The sequence below is a fragment of the Narcine bancroftii genome, unplaced genomic scaffold (assembly GCF_036971445.1).
Source record: "Narcine bancroftii isolate sNarBan1 unplaced genomic scaffold, sNarBan1.hap1 Scaffold_183, whole genome shotgun sequence".
Lineage (NCBI taxonomy): Eukaryota > Metazoa > Chordata > Chondrichthyes > Torpediniformes > Narcinidae > Narcine > Narcine bancroftii.
Window position 1 is genome coordinate 216 of NW_027211918.1, and position 18,232 is coordinate 18,447.

The following is an 18,232-nucleotide window of genomic DNA, read 5'->3' on the forward strand; positions in this document are numbered from 1 at the left end:
CTGAGCCAATATTTATCACTAAACTAACAATTAAATACAGAAGATCCAACCGTATTCGATTGGTTATGTGAAGTCTTGCTTCAAGAACATTGTGACAATTGGACTGGGAAAGTCGATGATCTGTCAGCTCACATTCTGTCACCCTGACAGTCACATGACACAATGATAATGGAGTTATCGACTCATAATCACAATCCATCCCTGTCCATTAGTCTCCGACGGGTCCAGGTATGGTGCAAGGCTACCCAATGATGGAAGGTTTTGCACATCATCGATCCAAAGACACCAATTTCTCCCAAAATGTGCATTTTCCACACAGCACATCCCACATCATTCATTTCCTGCCTCTCAAAGCCCATCAGCAAAGCACACGCAGAATCATGACATTTTCAAGTTACATTTATTGAACTTCCAAATGATACATGAACACATCCATTGATTTGACACATCTTGAGATCCCAGATCATGTTTCAATCTGATCAATGTCTGTAAAGCCATACAGATGCTGAGAAATTTGTGGCTAATGTAATCCTCGAGTCTCATTTTGTTCTCAATGGTTCAGAAATGTCCAGATCTTAATCATGATAGAAAGTAAAATGATCTTCTTGGACAGTTAATTTTCATCAAACTAACAAAACCATTGAATCGTGAGGTATTATGCACAAGAGGTAAAACTATCAGTGAGAACAAGTGAGACATTGACCGAGGTGGGTTTGCTGTGAGATTTATTGATGCTTCTGAACAGATTAGTTGTGAGCGACTCATGTCCCACCACGCAGGAGAAAGTGGTGCCATGATCCCACTCCTCTGGAGAAACCTTCAACTGACTGGTCATCATGTTCCAGCCACTTCTGGGGTCCTCGGTCACTGGCTGGTTCACGTAGCCAGTCTTCAGAAGGATGTCATTGGCCATCCAGGCCACGTAGATGTCTGCAGGAGAGAACTTCTTGACTAGGCACATCAGGGTCGCAGACTGATCGCCCTCTAACTCTTCTGATGAAGGGGGGAGGAGGAAGATGTGAGGAGAAGTCACAACTCCACCTGGGAACAGAACGAACCTCAGTTAGGTTGCATCTTTCAATAATTCTGTGCTGAACCCACACATTGTGCTTTCAAACCAACATGGGCAACTTCTACATCTTGAGGGATTTCACTTTACCTGACACTGGAGCCTTTTCCCTTTCTACTCATTGTTGGGATGTGCAGGGTGGAAGCCTTGACTCGGACACATTTTAAAGCTTCCAGAGAGGTTTGTCTGTTCCGTTTAATCAGTGGAAGCCACTGATCACAGAGACTCCACAGAAAGTGGGTCAGACCATGGACTTGACTCATCCTGTGCTGTTTGGTCCATCTCCCCCTCTGCTTCAATGATCTGCTGAACTTCAGTCTGTGCCTCAGCCTCCCTGCCCTTCCACCCACTGCCTTGACTCAGTCTCTCCCTCAGGGTTTGAAAGCTGCAGATCCTTCTCCCTCGACATCATCACAGGAACTCACCCCGCAGCTGAGTTTGGTTTTGGATGAGGCTGCTGTGGTGATTTGGGGTCTTACTGGTTTTCTCTGGAGGCTTCAGTCTTCCTTTGCTCCTTAATATTCTCTGACCAACATGAGAAGACCTTCTCCAAGGCAAAGAAGAATGTGGGGAGTCTCATGGAAACTATAACATTCTGAACTGATTGGACAGAATCGATACTGGAAGAATGTTCCTGATGGCGGCAGAATCCAGGAACAAGGGTGACAAGCTGAAGATGGTGTGAGAGGAGGAATGATAGAAAGGAGAATGGTGAACCTAGGGAATTCTCTGCCACAAAGAGCAGTTGAAGCCCAGTGAGTAAATATATCCAAAGATGAGCTGGATATTGTTCCAAGGGTAAAAGTTCAAGGGGCATGGAGAGAAGTCAGGAATAGGGGGCGCAATTTGAATAATCTGCTTTGATCATATTGAATGGCTAAGCAGCAATGAAGGATTGAATGGCCTACTTCTACTCTCTAATTTTCCCTGAGACAACCACACTGCTGAATGGTGACATATGCTTTGCTTCTGTACATTACACAATGTAAATGACAAAACCTCAGTATTTATTATCATTCCTCTACTTGCTTAGATCAGAATCACACCAAGCTCTCTCTTCACGTACCTGTGGCCTTCTTAATGGACCTCTTCTCCGGTGTTGGCAAACTCTTGTCCTCCACCACGCACGAGTACTCAGTTCCTATCTCCCACTCCGCAGCGGGCACCGTCAGTCTGCTGATAATTATGTCTTCACCTCCGTTCCTATTTGGACCCTGAGTTCTCACCCCATCTTTTCTCTCACTTCCATCCACTTGCCAGGTTACCCTGAATCCCTCTAAATCACCATGGACCACCTCACATAGAATGGTCGCCGTCCTGTTCATCCAGATCTCTTCGAAGGAAGGTTTTCTTAAAGTGACTGAGGGGCTGGTATCTGAACAGTCAGCTGGGAGAAATGTCATAATTATTATTTTGTAGAGGCTCACTGGAGGCTTAATCGAACCAGCTCAAGAGGTTCCGAGTGATGTCATGATATTATTTGGAACGTACGGTGTTTTCAAAATCTGCGCGTGACTGTTTGAGTAAAAGACTTTTACTGAACTTCAACTGGACTATGTCTGATCATTTTCTCATTCTTCAATACACGCTGTAAACCAGTTGCTACAATTTCACCATTCCCCAAAGGATAGGGCATCACTGGTGAGACCAACATTTCATATTCATCTCCAGCAAATCATTCGTTGGTCGCATCAGATCAGTCGAGACTTATCTACATTGATGGAGGAATGAGATTTCCCCAATTGAGCAGACAGGGTAAACCCTTGTCAGGAATATCAATGAACAAATTTGTCTCTGATGTAAGTTGGACAGTTTCAAGGACACTTAAGCTGTTCCCAGCCACTTATTAAAACAAAAACAGAAAATTCCAAACAATTCAGGCTGCACCTGTGCAGAGGGAAGCAGAGCTAATATTTTAATTCAGAAATATTCCAGCAATTTTCCTTGACATTTTTAAAATTCAAGCAGCATCAGAAATAGTTGATCTTTATTACAACTGTTAAAATGCATTTGGCCTCCATGAAGTGTAACTGAAATCTCTTGCTGCTTTCTCAGAACGTTTTGTGTTCAAGCCGTCCTGCAGAGGCTTCCACATTGCCCAGGCTAACTCTTCCCATGCTGGAGCAGAGTGCTGTCCTGATGCAGATTCAGTCACGGCTGAGGCCATGACCAGAGGCCCAGATTACATTCAAAGACAGAAGGAGAGACCATTTGGAAGAGGGATATCCGGGATCTCCAGGGCACCTGGCCAGTGAAATAGTTTGTATTGTGCTCAAGTTATGAAAGCAATTATTTCTCTGGCCAAGATTCTGGAGGATCCGTTCAGTCATCAAACCATAACAGGTCTGCACCATGTTTCTGTCTGGCACAGTTTATAGCAAAAAGCAAACAATGTCAACAATGGAGTGGGTCGGGACCTTACCTTGGAGGTTCCTCGCTTCCTTTGTGATGCTGGTGTTAGAGGAGGGATGAGACACCGTGCAGCTGAAGATTGAGCCTGTCTTCCACTCCTGTGAACTCACCGTCAGGAAGTGGCTGGCACTGAAAGTCCCATCCTGCTCCAGAGCAGTCTGTGTCCTGCTGGTGTTGGAGGAGATCAGGGAGTGACCTTTCTTCCAGGTGACATCAATGTGGTCTGGGTAGAATCCCGAGACCACACACTCGAGGGTAGCCACATTCCTATGCTTAGCCTCTTCGTATGGTGGAGGCAGCAGTCTGGCCACAGGAGGTTTTGTCTCAACTGGAACAGAAGAACAAAGAAAACATTGGACTCTTTCTCACATCATCACTGATGTTTGTTATTTAATCAGTGATTTCTTACCCACCTTTGGTGCTTTTTGTCCATGCTGAGACTGGTGAGGATAAATGATCTTGGGCAGAACACATGTACTCCATCCCGCTGGACCACTCCTCCACGCTGGTCTGGAGTCGGCTGATTATTGTGTTTTGGAACCCTTTCCTTCTGGGCTGTTGGGTCACAGCTGCATCACTTTTATCCTCTCCGTTCACCTCCCAGGAGATGTGGACTTTCTTCGGATCAGCAGAGATGACTGTGCACACCAGAGTAGCTGTTTTGTTGATCCATATCTCTTGAATGGAGGGATTTTGAATTGAGACAAACAATTCTGTGGATCAGAAAGAGGAGATGTCAGAATTGTAGTGGAAACTTTTCTCTTTGTGATGGAAAGTCAAAGCAGATCCAAGTGCATTGTGGCAGTGAACTGGAAACAAGGTAACAGAAACTCGCAAGGGTGGAAAGGTGTGCTGCAAATGTTGGCTGGGAAAATAAACTCAGTATAAAGGACCTGCCAAATGGGTTTAATCGCCTTCCCCACAACTGTGACCACAAGGTTCAGAGCAGGGACTCGATGGGAGGTGAGAGGCTGAACAACATTTTGATGCTGCAAAGCCAGTCACAGGTTTGTGGGAAGCCAGAAGAGAGGGAAGTGGGCATATTTCTCATCAGAGACAATTCAATATCTTCTTCACATGGAGCCCCTGTGGAATGAGTTACCTCCACTGAGCATTGTGAATCAATGAGAATCCTTTTCTCTGGACTGAGGCTGGGATTCCCTCAGTTTGTATTCAGTTAATAAATGCATCCTGGAATAAAACACTCTCTTTGGTGGTGGGGATTATAAAGTATTTGTGCTGTTATAAAACCCATCTGGTCCACTGTTGTTCATCACCAGAAGAAATCTGTCATCTATACCTGGTCTGGTCGCATGTGACTCCAGACCTGCAGTTACATGGCCAAGCCCTGGTCCAGCAAAGCCCTCAGTTAAAGAGCGATCAATGAGGGACATGAAATTGTGAATGAATATGATTCCTCTGTGACGGAGCTTTGGGGGCACCTGACATCTGGGTTTGAATCAGTTTTCTGTGACTGTGCTCCAGTGAAGTGGTGCGGTGTTTTAACATTTGAAAATATCTATTTGAAAGAAAGATGTGGACAACTTACTCTCCAGCAACAACAGAGCAAACCATAAATCTGGAGAATAACAGAAATCTCCCTCATGCTGCACTTTGGGAAATTTTTGGAACAGATGTAGTTTCCCCGTTTCATTTTAGAATCGTTTGTTTCCTGTTTTCTGCAAAGCCACTGGTCTCCTCAAGCACCATCGTCACATCAGTTAAACTGCAGTTCACCATTTACACAATCAGTCACTTTGGTCCACGAGGGCTGTGTTTGCTCTCAAACACTTTTCAAGGAGGGTGATTATGTTTGTGTCAGGGTTGAAACCTTCACGACATTCAGCGTAAATTCCTCTATGGTATTTAGAGCAGATATAATGAACTCTGTGCCTGTCTGGCAGGACACATTTCATTTGATGACATATGATGTTATCTCTTGCTCAACCCATCTTTCTTTTAACAAGTGTTGAGCAATTTAAAAACATATGACAGGTACCTGGTGTTAGTCCAGATAAGATTTCTCGCAGTGTGTGGTCTGAAGTTTGTAAAGTGAGGTGTGTGGTGTCAGGGTTATTTCTTTCAGAATATTGGTTTAATCAGTACAGTGATGTTGTTGAACGTTTGTTTGTTGTTCAGTGCCATCCCATATCAATGACAAAATCCAATGCTCAGCCATCTCTGGTGAGAGGCAGTTCCCCCTCATAAGTCCTCACAGTGTCAAGATAGCTTTCCTTTTTGCAAAGTGCTGATATTATTCTATTAACCTTTGGGTGATTACACCCACACACACCCTTCAGTGGCATTCCTTGTGATCACTGAGTTTCTCTCTTGGACTGAGTTCAGTGTCCAGGAAGTGAGTGAACAAAATGCTTCCAATGTTTGCTGTCCATCCCTTTCACACCAAGCGCGTGAGTTTGGTCAGGTCACTGGTGGGGTCCTGTGGTTTGTCTCACTGATTTGTCACAGGCCCCTTTTCTTACAGGTTGTCACATTCTGTAACTGAGCCAAGGTGACATTTCACCCCTGTGTATCTTCAGCACCTCCTCCCCAAGCCACTGGCTGAGATGTAGTTTCTGGTTCTTGCTGACCTGGAAAGAAGGTGGTGAAGGGAAGTGGGGCTGGGATCTGAATCACACTGAACCAGCAATGTCCACAAATGAATGAGTGTACATGTGAGGTGTGGAGTGGGGATGGGGCAGCTTGAATTGATGCCTTGTTCTCTGCTGCACTTTGATCTCAGTGGATATGGTGGGATAGATTTGAATCCAGAAAATGGATTGTAATAAAATTCACTGACAAATTCCACATGCAGCCAATCACTTTATTTGACACTTTCCTTGTGAACAATGATACGGTCGGGTGGTACCATCAGAGAATGTCACATTGACATTAGTCTGCTGGAAGAATATCGGCACACACGTCGAACAGCTGGGACAGTTTTTATCTGAAAATGGAAGATGCATAGATTTAACCATTAGATATTCTCTCCTCTACTGGCTGCACTGAGAAAGGAAGTAGCTCCACACAGTCCCGACCTCTATTCTCTGCATTCACCATCTTTTAGGGATGAGATAATGAAAACCAATGATGACCTGTTGTCCCAAGTTCTAATCCCAGTGTTTCTGAGGGGTTGGCCAACAGAATAATAATCCATCTTTGTGAGTGGATGACGTGCCAGGGAGATTCCTGGGATACTGTGGAGATAGACTGTGGAGATTCATTCACTCGGCTGGAGCTATTTTTCCAGAAACTGAGACTGCAAAGTGAAAAGTGAAGGTGGAGATCTTCTCCACATGGTCTATCGGTTGGGACACATCTTGCTTGATGTCCCATTTCCCTTTCACTCCACACAGTAACCACAAGAATTATGTGGGAGTAAGTGCACAGGAGACTTAAACTTTCACTTTTGCTGTACAACAGATTGGGTTAAAATTAGTGACTGAAAGGGTTGGATTGAAATGTAGAGGGAATAAATATCACACCTCACTCAACAGGACTCCCATCGGGGACATGAATTGAGTGGAGGTCAGCTAGTTGAATACTGTAAGTAAATTAATTCTCCTTCAGACACCACTCACCCCCCTGATATCTCATGACGATCTTCTCACTGAAGCTGGAAGGTTTATGGGTCACTTCACAAGAATATTCTTGTTCGCTGGTCCATTCATCCACAGACAAGGTCAGGTAGGCAACAGTTTCAAATCCACCATCAGTTTTCATGGAAGGGAGAAGAGTGCCCACTTGCTCTGATTTGCCTTTTTTCCAGGTCACCTGAATCTTGTCAGGTGAGAATCCAGATATCACACAGCCTAGGATAGCAGTTGTTTGATTGCTGAGAACCTCCGGGGATGGAACAAGAGGCATGAGCTTTGGAGATTGAGCTGTAAAACAATGCAATGTTAATGCAATATTACTGATGGCATAACTGGCCACAGTGTAGGTGGACTCCATTCCCCAACTCCATTTGCAAATGCCCCAACAGCAGCCCACTCTACAAATCTGATCATTACAGATGACCTGTCGTAGGATGGATCCTATCGTGAGATGTTGGGTAGAGCTGTGATTGGGAGATCAAGGTGTACAACACAGGCCTCCCCAGCATTATGTCCCACACTGCAGTGTTGAGGGGGTTGAACGAGGAAGTGGCCTGTGTGGGCAGACTATTGGTGATCTGATTGTTTGGTGGAATGGCTGACTCCAGATCCTGTGGATATGAGCAGATGGGGTAGAACAGGACATTAGGGAAGCACAATATTGAGGACAATCAAAAAGAAGAACAGATGGACAAGAGGAAATTATTTGGTTTTAATGGCAATGATTTGCTCACATCTTAGAGGTGATGGATAAAGGTGAGTGGGGGATGTTGATTCTTCAGTTCCCTTCACAAGGAGTGTGAGTTTTGCAGGAACAGTGACTAATGTCTGTCTGGTTCCGTGTGGAGGAGCTAATCTGGGGGGTGATGCTTGGGCCAGGTGGTGGGGATGGTGCAGAGTCTTCTGAAATTAGATAAATGAGTGGATACAATGGAGGCTGTTCAGCACAGATTATTTCCTGTACATTCCACCAAAATTCAGTTTCATTGACTGGAGGAAACTGCCTCATTCTCCGTCTATTTCCACCTAATTTCTCTCTGCCTTTTTTGTGCGCTACAGCAGCACTGGCTTGTAGGAATGGAAGAAATGAGTAAAGGAATGAATGGACATCCTTGAACATTTTTTGACAAAGGTTCCTGCTCTAGTTTTATCCCTCGACAGTAATGTAGTTTCAAATAGCAAATCAAATCTCATACTAACTTTCAGCGAATATTGGTTTTGTGCTTGCTGTCACGAACTCGGTTGACTTGTACCCTGCCTTGCAGTAGTAGATATTGTTGCTTTTCCAATCCGCCGCAGGGACTCGGAGCAAGCTGCTCATTGTGTACTTTGCATTCTGCCCCAACACTGCTGGATATTTCTTGATTCCGTTGGTGATGTCCCCACTGGCAGTGGACCATTTCTGGATGATGCTCTCAGGCTGATAATCCTTGACCAGACACAGGAGGCTGATCACTTGGTCAGATTCTCTGTGGCAGGGAGGGGCGATGAAGACTGACGGTAATGACTCAACCTCTGAAAAGTAAATAAATTCACAGACAGTCCTGTCAATAAATGCATGACCAACAGATGAAGCAAACATCCAATGTCATTTCCAAATTCATTTACCGTGTTACAGAAATTGCTTCCCGACTTATGTCTCAACAGAGAGTATATGTCTCTGAGGGAGAAAGGCATGGAATAATCCAAGGAACAGCAAAAGGCAGCTCGGTTAGTGTAGTGGTAGCACAACGCTGTTACACCACCACCAACTGGGGTTCAAATCTGGCGCTGTCTATAAGGAGTTTGTACGTTTTCCCTGTGTGTGTGTGGGTTTCCTCCAACCATTCAAATTGTACCAGGGTGTGTAGTTCAATTGGGTGTATTTGGGTGGGACAGGCTCGTGGGGTGAAAACACTTGTTACCGTGCTATATGTCTAAATTTAATATTCAAAAATCCCACAGAGGAGATTTAAGCATGGCATATAAGGTGACTCTCTCCTGCAGTACTGAGGCAGTGACCCAATGTCTGACGTGTGGGATTTTGATCAAAGTTGCACCAAATCTCTCCCTCAAATGCAACGAATGATCCTCAGTGAATGTTTTGCACCAGAATATTGTTCACAGAAAAAAGGAAGAATTTGGCAGGAAGGTTATTGTATAAATCAGAACATTTCACCGGTAATGTTTTTGCATGGAATGAAGTTACACCGGCCTGAATACCTGAACCTCGTCAATATGAAATGTGTGATATGGTGGCACCTGGGGACTCTTCTTCTGAAATTCAATTGAACTGACCCCACAGTGAATTTGTTCCTGCTTTACAGGTTTTCCAAATGTAGTGGCAGAGGAGCTTGATGAAGCAGGAGGGAATGTTAACATGGATAAGAAAGGAATTTGGAAATCCATTAGCCCAGTCCTGAGTAAATGCAGGAATCTTGGAAGGTTGAAAGGTTCACGGAATACACAGCTCCCAGTGTCCAGAGAGGAAATGCACAAGTTAAGAGGCAGAATCTACTTGAAAGATCTGGTTCTCATTTGACTGGAAAAGTGCAACCAATGATCATGTGGTTACTTCAGCTAATTCCTGGGCATTAATGGGTGCTTAGGTTTTCATTACTTTAATCTTCTCAATGGCTTGAAAAGTTGTGAATCATTTCTTAATGTTCAGTGTGTGACAAACGACATCTCCTCTATTTCCTCCACATCTGCTCCAACTCCCCCTCTCCTCTTCTCCACATTTTCCACTTCTCCAGCCTCTCCATTCAACAGATCAACCTTGGTGATTTCTGCCACCTTCAATGAGCTTCCACCACCAGGTGCATCTTCCCCTTCCCTTCCATTTCAGTGCTCTGAAGGGACTGTTTTCCTTGCACCTCCCTTGGCCACTTTTCATCTCCACATTTCACTCCCCTTACAGCACTCTCCCTGCAACCACAACACTTGCTTTTTCCCCTCTTTCCTCACTCTCCATGGATTGTTTACAAATAAAGGGATATCCAGCAAGTGGGATTCCAAATGTGAGATAGGTGGACTTCAGGACCAACATGATCCTGTTAAAACGCAGGATAAAACTGGTAGGAGGAGGGAACCTTGGACAATGAGGGATTTCAAGGATCTGGTCATGGAAAGACAAGGAGGCACATGGACAAGTTGGGTTGAAGGGTTGGTTTCTGAGCTATGACTCCATGACAGATTTGATAGCAGGAGATTTTGTTTTGGCCCATTGTCAGAATTATCTGGAGCAGAGTTGTGGGCAAGACTAGTCTTGGCCACCAAAATAGAGTCACAGAGTCAGAGAGGGTTGAAACAGTCCCTTTGGCCCTACTTGCATGCACTGACCAGAATGTCTGACCCACACTCATCCCACCTGCCTGCTTTTCATGTCTTTCCCTCCAAATTTATCCATGTATCAATCCACATTTTTCTTAAAACATGCCTCAACTTCCTCTTCTGCCAGCCCATTCCATACAGCCACAACCCTCTGTTTAAAAAAGTTATGCCTCATGTTCTATTGGATATATTCTGCGAATGAAAGGATAGTGAGCAAACTTTGGCCAAGATTTCAATTAGGTGGAAAATAAAATTACAAAATATTTACTTCACAATAGTTTCCTCCAGTAGATGGAGGTGAAATGTTGAACTGCAGTGCACAATGGTGCAGGAGAAACTCAGCAGGTCACTCAGCACTGATGGGAAGTAAAGGGTAACCAGCATTTCAGCCCTGAACCCTTTGTCAAGGTAATGAACAAAAAGCAGTGTTGATATCTTGCTTCAAAGACATTATTCAACCAGATAGCAATGGCCATGATTCCCAGGTGTCAGCTTCTCTGAGGATCTGTCCTGGAGCCTCCATTTTGATGCAACCACAAAGAAGGTTCCCCAGTACCTATACAACCCAGACCTGTGTTGTGGTGAAGTGTCACAGGACAGGAGGTAGCTGGACCATAACTACACTCAATGGGCTGAATGGCGCTGGTCTGGCCTGCTATTGGGACTCTCCCCACCCTGCCACACAGGAAAAGGTGGGACCTGGCTGGGCCTCAGGATGTTGGAGACCTGCAGTGAGGAGCACCAAGACCTCAACACCCTATGGTTTCATTTCTGGGTCTCTGGGCCAAGAACACCCTGACACAAAGCAAACCTGGGTTAGCAAAGCTGTCATGTAACATAACAAATTTAAATGTCTGAAACATAAAAACTGACGTAAATTCTGCCACAAAAGGTACTTTGTTTAAAATAAGCGATCTACAGTTCACTGAAACCACAAAATGTACCCCGAAGTCCTTCATCACAAATGATCTTCCCAGATCTGCCGACCGAGAGTTCCCAGATGAATGGGGACTGTGAGCCTTTACCAGGCCCAACTTGGTAGGGAATCATAGTGTTGGAATCCCTCTTGTAATCCTGGGAAGCCCAGCTCCATGTGGAGAAGTGTGGTGAATGGCCCACTACATCTCAGTAAACTCTGTACAGTGGGTCTGTGCATGTCCAGGACTAACTGTAGTGCACGTGGCTGCACACTGTTGGTTCCCTTTGGAACTGCCACTCACTGCCAGCACTGTCTGATCCTGGTGAGCCTCAGCTTCATAAGGAGTCAGTAATTCAAGTAAAGGATGATCTGAGGAACCTCACTGCTCTTCATTGATGTCAGCCTTTAGTAATACAGGGATTCCTGGAGCAAAGAACTGGGATCATCTGGATGCCCTCCAGCCAATCAATGTCTGTCCATTCATCCACAGCAGAGTCATTCTTCAGCAGAGGAGTCCCCAGTGGAGGAGAACTTTGGGAACTCGGGTCCCTCCCGACATCACTAAAGCAGACCGTCTGGACTTTTTCCTGGTTCCGTTTGTGGGACCAAGCTGCAGACAAGTTGGGTACAATGTGTCTGCACCTCAAGGGCTAGGGAAGAGTTTGGGATGTTTTGGGGATATGAAAATCAATGAAAAACACAAATGAACTTTCACCAAATAAAAGGGTCAAAATAAAAATGAAAGAGGCTGGGTGTCAAAAATCTGACTGAAGGACTTTAATGAAAGGCCATTGATGTAAAATATAATCTCTGTGTCCCTTCCCACAGAGGATCGGAGAGCTGCCAAGTGTCTCTGGTGGAGAGGCACAATGTCAGTGAGTGGGATTTACATCCAAGGTTCTTCTACATCCCAAGATCTGCAGATTGTAAGTGCAATTTAATAGGGATCAGTGTTCTGAATGATGGTCAGGAGGTGAACTTGGAAAACACATCAAATCGTCAGCAGGGAGTCAAGTGTAGAGGGTTAGAAGCTGAGTGGGTCAGCAGGATGCTGGGATGGAGAGGGGAGAAGTGCTTGGTGGGACAGCAAGGTGCTGGGATGGAGGATGAGGAGCTGGGTGGGGCAGCGGGGTGCTGGGATGGAGAGGGAGGAGCTGGGTGGGACAGCAGGGTGCTGGGGTGGAGAGGCGAGAAGAGCTGGGTGGGTCAGCAAGATACTGGGGTGGAGAGGCGAGAAGTGCTTGGTGGGACAGCATAGTGCTAGGATAGAGGGGGAGGAGCTGGGTGGGACAGCAGGGTGTTGGAGTGGATGGGGGAGAGGAGCCCATTGGACAGCAGGATAATGGGGTGGAGGGGAGATTTTCTGGGTGGGACAGCAGGGTGCTGGTGTGGAGAGGGGAGAGGTGCTGGGATGGAGGGGAGGAGCTGGGTGGGACAGTGGGGTGCTGAGATGGAGGGGAGGAGCTGGGTTGGACAGCAGGGTGCTGGAGAGGAGAGGTGAGAGGTGCTGGGTGGGTTAGCAGGATGCTGAGATGGAGAGAGAAGTGCTTGGTGGGACACCAGTGTTCTGGGGTGGAGAGGGGACAGGAGGTGGGAAGTACAGCAGTGTGCTGGGGTGGAGATGGGAGAGGTGCTGGGTGGGTCAGCATAGAGTTAGGATAGAGGGGGGTGGAGCTGGGTGGGACAGCAGAGTGCTGGACTGAAATGGGTAGAGGAGCCCATTGGATAGCAGGGTGCTGGAGTGGAGGTGACAGGAGCTGGGTGGAACTGCAGGGTGCTGGGGTGGAGGTGACAGGAGCTGAATGGGACAACAGGGTGCTGGGGTGGAGGTGGGTTTGATAACACAGTGCTGGATTTTCCAAAAGAATAACCTGGGGATGTGGTTTGCAGCTCGGTTTGGATTCGGCCTCATCTCAGGAAGTGGAAAGAACATCAGAAAAATTAGGCATTTTGACTCTAAACTCTGAGCCATGTTAATACATAATGTGGACTGAAATGCTTAGAGTTCTCGAGCATCTCTAAATATTGCAATTCAAGAGAAAAGAGAAAGCAAATTTGTTCAGCTGAAAAATCACATCTCAACCGGGTTCACTGGAACCCTGGGGTTATTCAGACTTTAACCGGATCACACATGTGCAGACCTTTTCCCCAGCCAGGTCTTATCTAACAGTTATAACCACGAAAGCAGCCGACAGGAAACCCCGATTCCAGTAACTGGAGAAACCGCCCGTCTCGGGGAGATTCAAATAATTGCTTCAATATCTCACTGGCCTCAGTGAATCAGCTCAAAGGGCAAATTAATAAAATACAAATGGGAAAGGGTAGAATGGAGAAGTAGGGTCTTACCTGAAGTCACTGTCAGCGAGGTTCCTTTCCCCCAGTAGTTGAGCGCACACTGCTCCGTCTCCCGACTCACCCAATACAGTAACTTCACTGAGCCGTCACCTCCAGTTATCTCAGCCAAGTGTCAGAATGAACCCTGTCCGGACCAGGAGCAGCCGCTTCCCAAATCTCTGTCACCAACTCCGTCCTCGTCTCTTCCTGACGAGCGAATAAAAGCAGCATTTTGGGCAGTTTTCCTGTCTGCGGGCACCGGCTCCCCCGCCCCGCGAGAAACTCAGTCGCCGGCTTTGGGGTGTTTAATTGCCCGCAAATGGACATTTCCTCAAACAGCCGCAGTCAGGCTTCGGGGATGTGACCCTGGGAAGCAGCAATGCGGGATCCGTGGAGACAGACTGCGCTGCAGACGCTCATTTGTCGGGCGGGACCAGTTTCTGCTCAGCTCCCTACCACCGTGACACTCCAGCTAGAGTCACGGTGACACACCGCCGTTCAACAACCTCCGTCCCTCGCTCTGTCTCCGACCCCACTCTCCCCTCAGTTAAACCGTCCCGACACTGTCCCGGCTCACAGATCCCCTCCCATCCACACTGGCCAGGGGGCTGGGGCCGCCGCTTCGTGCTCCTGGTTCCGATACTCCAGTCCCATCCGCGGCGCTTGGCTCCGACCTGTTCTGTGATCGATCCCCTCGTCCTTCAACCACTCGCCTCCTATTGCAGGGAGGGCCGACGGGGGCACAGCAAGGCCGGGAATCCCTGTGGTGATCACTGCTGCCCTCTCACTCAGCGCCCTGAGGGCAGGCGCTCTCGCTGGGTTTTTGCAGCGGTCCAGCCCCGCTTCCTCTCGCCGTGTCTCTCGCACAGTAATAGGTGGCCGTGTCTTCCACTTTCAGCTTGTTCATTTGTAGGTAGAAGTTGTTACTTCGCTTGGAAGCGGTGAATCTGTCTTGGATTCCAGGCGCGTAATACTTGTAACTTTCGCTATAATACGCCACCAACCATTCCAGCCCTTTCCCGGAGACCTGTTTCACCCAGGACATGTAGTAGCTGCCGAGACTGAACCCTCTAGTTTCACAGGTCAGTCTGTAGGACTCCCCGGGCTTCTTCACCGCTGACGCGACCTGTGTCAGGACGACGTCGGACCGCACGCCTGTCAGTAAAAGAGAAAAGAGTGGATTTTAATGATCGGTTCAACGGCGAGAGAGTCTCCGAGAAGCAGCCGGGCCCGGCCGGGCTGGGTGAAGACACGGGGCACCCACCTGCCAGACAGGACAGAAAGAGAAAGAGATAAGGAGCGATCCCCATCGCCCCGCGCACTGAGCCAGACTTGGACACTCCACAGATCGGCGGCTTCAGCTCAGACCGGCTTTGTCGGGAGCTGCAGTGAGCGCTGTTTAAATGGGGAAGGGGCCAGTGAGAGGGAGAGAGGGAACCGCGGCTTGAACAGGCTCCCACCCACTGAAACCAGAGGGGCAGCTTCCTGTCCCCTCCCCCAGCAGAGATTTCAGTTCCCCAAAAGATGTTTGTCTGTGCAACAGGTGCAGGCCAGTGGTCATGATAAGATCCGGATTAAAGATCTATCATACTTTTCAATTCACTCATATACCCCTGAGAGAGAGGGACTGGTCAGTGTTCAGATATCCCCTCAACCCCCAACCCCCAGAGAGAAGGACAGAGAGACACAGGTCAGTGTTCTGATATCCCCTGAAGGAGAGGTACTGAGAGACACAGGTCAGTGTTCTGATATCCCCCTGAGAGAGATGAACTGAGAGACACTGGACAGTGTTCAGATATGCCCACCACCCCCACCCCCCAGAGAGAAGGACTGAGATACACCAGTCAGTGTCCGATATCCCCCCGAGAGAGAGGGACTGTGTACAGATCTTCCCGTGAGTGACAAAGAGAGACATCGGTCAGTGTACAGATATCTCCAAGAAAAAATAAATGAGAGATACCAGTGAGTATATGAATACCTCGCAATAGACAGGAATTGAGAGGCAATGTTCAGTGTACAAATATCCCCCTGAGAGAGGGGAAAATTTAGAAGAAACATCAGGGGCCTTTATTTTTACACACAGAGTGGTGTGTGTCTGGAATGGAGACTGGTACCATCAGAACATTTGAAAGACTTCAAAAGAAAGATTGTGGATTACAGATATGAGGTGGGAAAAGGCCCTGTACTGTGCTATATCGTTCTATGTTAAATCAGGGCTTGATCACAGACAGCAAAGTACTTTTTGAAGTGGAGTGACTGTTGTCTTGGAGGGACGCTGGGACCCAAATTGTACAAAGCAAGTTTCTGAACATCAAAGAAATAAAGAGAGCAGACAAGCTATTTCAGTGATGCTGGTTGAGGGATCGATGTTGGCAAGGATGATGGAAAATTTCCAAAACCTACATCCACTTCACATGACAGGCATGCTCTCAGTTCACTGCTTCTTCAGATGGGCAGACCACCTTCAGTCCTGTGCTGGGAGGGCCAGACTGCAGAAAGGGCTCCAGTCACTGGAGTGGGACCTCAACCCACTGCCATTGACACAAGCTGGCTGTGACCTCACTGGTGAAGGTGAAATTGATACAGGCAGAATCCATACATGTTGTTGGAGGTCCCCAGGACAACTCTGTTACATCCTCAGCTCTCACCGTGGAACCAGTTGATCCAGGACAGTGGGAAATACAAAAACATGAGAGACAGAGAGAGGAGAAGCCCATCCAGCCCCACATACTCTCTCCATCAATCAGTGAGATCATTGTTCACATTTGACCTCAGGGCCATTTCTAGGCATAAACTCACATCTGTTGAAACATTCATGTCTCAAAGTCCATTTATTGCAGCCTCAAATGGAGTCAGGGACTGACTCTGGATCCAGAATTTCAAGAATTTCACAGATTCACTCCACTCTGGGTGAAGACATTCTCATCTTCTCGGTGATAGAACTATGTGACTATGAACCTTGGTTCTCGACACCCCACCAGCAGAAACATCACCTCAAAATTTATCCTGCCAAGTCTCTCACTAATATCAGATATTTTAATGAGGTCACACACCCTGTTCCAAACTCTGGAAAGCAGAGATGCAGCCTGCTTCATGCTTAACATACAACAAGCCCACATCCCAGAACTCAATCCCTGCACTCCCTCAATCACGTTGATCCTTCCTTCAGAGCTGTAATCCTTATTCCAAATATTGTGTCAGAAGGGCTCTCAAAAATTGGAGCAACTTTCCTCTGCTCCTCTACTCAAATCTTCTTCCAATAATCACTGTCTCACCTGCATTTTAACTTCAGTGATTCTTGTGCAAGGGCACCCACATCCCTCTGACCTTTCGTTCTCTCACTTTGTAAACAATACTCTGAATTTGTATTTTTGTTTCCAAAGTGGACGAGCTCACATTTTCCACATTCAATTTTCCAGTGTCTGAGACGTGAATCCTTGCTGTACACTTGCTGATAGCCCACACTAAGTCCTGTTGTGTTATCAGTCGCTGTACCTCTCCTTCAGACTGAATGCCAGTTAATGAAGAGGACAAAGGCTGTGTAGTTCACCGGAAATCATGGCTTTTATTAGTAGAAACTAAGTAATACAATAAGGAATGATAATGGGTGCAAACACAGTTATAACCAAGGGGAGAGTCTTTAGTGGTAGAGATAATACACGTCTAATGTCAGTAAAGAAGACTAAGCACAGTGAAAGACTGACAGCATGACACAGATTCATCACACAGGCCCTGTTAGTTTCCCCTTAAATACATCTCCATCATTCTCTTCAGCCATCTCCTGTAGCAACAAGTTCCTCCATCTCAGGTGCTTGGGGACAAGCGTTCTTCAAATTCCCCATCACATTTCTTGCTGGCTCTCTGACAATGTTGCCCAGGTTGGGAGAGTGAGCTGAACACTTTGCCCCTTGAGCTTACTCAGCCATCCATGGGATCACGACTGATCTCACTCTAAGCTCAACTCCGCAATTCCACTATTCATCCCTTGCTTTTCAGGTACCCACCTCCCTCTGCCTTCACAAATATCCAAACACCGTGCTTCCATTGTCCTGGAAGGATATCATTCCAAAGACCTGATCTCTGTTTTAATTTGGCAATCCTTTACTTTTAAGCACTGATCCCTAGTTCCAGAATCTCCCACATCACCCTGCCATTATCCCTCAGGATTTTAGACATTTCAATCAATTCATCCCATTCTTCTAGATTCCAGCAAATGTAAGCCTAACATGTATTTGGATACAAGGATTTAGATTGACAGGGACTGATGAGGGATTGTCCACATGGCTTTGTGCATGGAAGGTCGTGTTTAATCTCGAGTTTTTTGAGGAGGTTAACAGCAAAATTGATGAAGGCCGTGGATGTTGTCTACATGGAATTTAGCAAGGCCTTTGACAAGGACCCACATGGGAGGATAGTGAGGAAGGTTTAATTGCTGGGTGTTCATGGTGAGGTAGTAAATTGGGTTAGACATTGGCTTTATGGAAGAAGCCAGAGAATGGTAGTGAACAGCTGTCTCTCTGACTGGAGGCCTGTGCCTAGTGGTGTGCCTCAAGAATCGGTGCTGGATCCACTTTTCATTGTCATCTCTAT

General features: G+C 46.7%; 1 protein-coding gene and 1 long non-coding RNA gene across 2 annotated transcripts; both read right to left on the bottom strand.

The window, feature by feature from the left end:
• Positions 1-381: 381 nt before the first annotated feature.
• LOC138750593 (immunoglobulin gamma-1 heavy chain-like) lies at positions 382-15,037 on the bottom strand. Its single transcript, XM_069912708.1, has 9 exons — positions 14,907-15,037; positions 14,481-14,797; positions 13,655-13,703; positions 8,278-8,592; positions 7,063-7,365; positions 3,895-4,194; positions 3,492-3,809; positions 2,136-2,456; positions 382-1,041 (listed from the first exon to the last, which is right to left on the bottom strand). Exons 1-9 carry the CDS (start codon positions 14,950-14,952, stop codon positions 656-658), a joined length of 2,355 nt encoding a protein of 784 aa, XP_069768809.1. The 5' UTR covers positions 14,953-15,037; the 3' UTR covers positions 382-655.
• LOC138750595 (uncharacterized) lies at positions 8,666-13,648 on the bottom strand. Its single transcript, XR_011349399.1, has 2 exons — positions 13,180-13,648; positions 8,666-12,225 (listed from the first exon to the last, which is right to left on the bottom strand). It is a non-coding gene; the product is annotated as an uncharacterized lncRNA (long non-coding RNA).
• Positions 15,038-18,232: the final 3,195 nt, after the last annotated feature.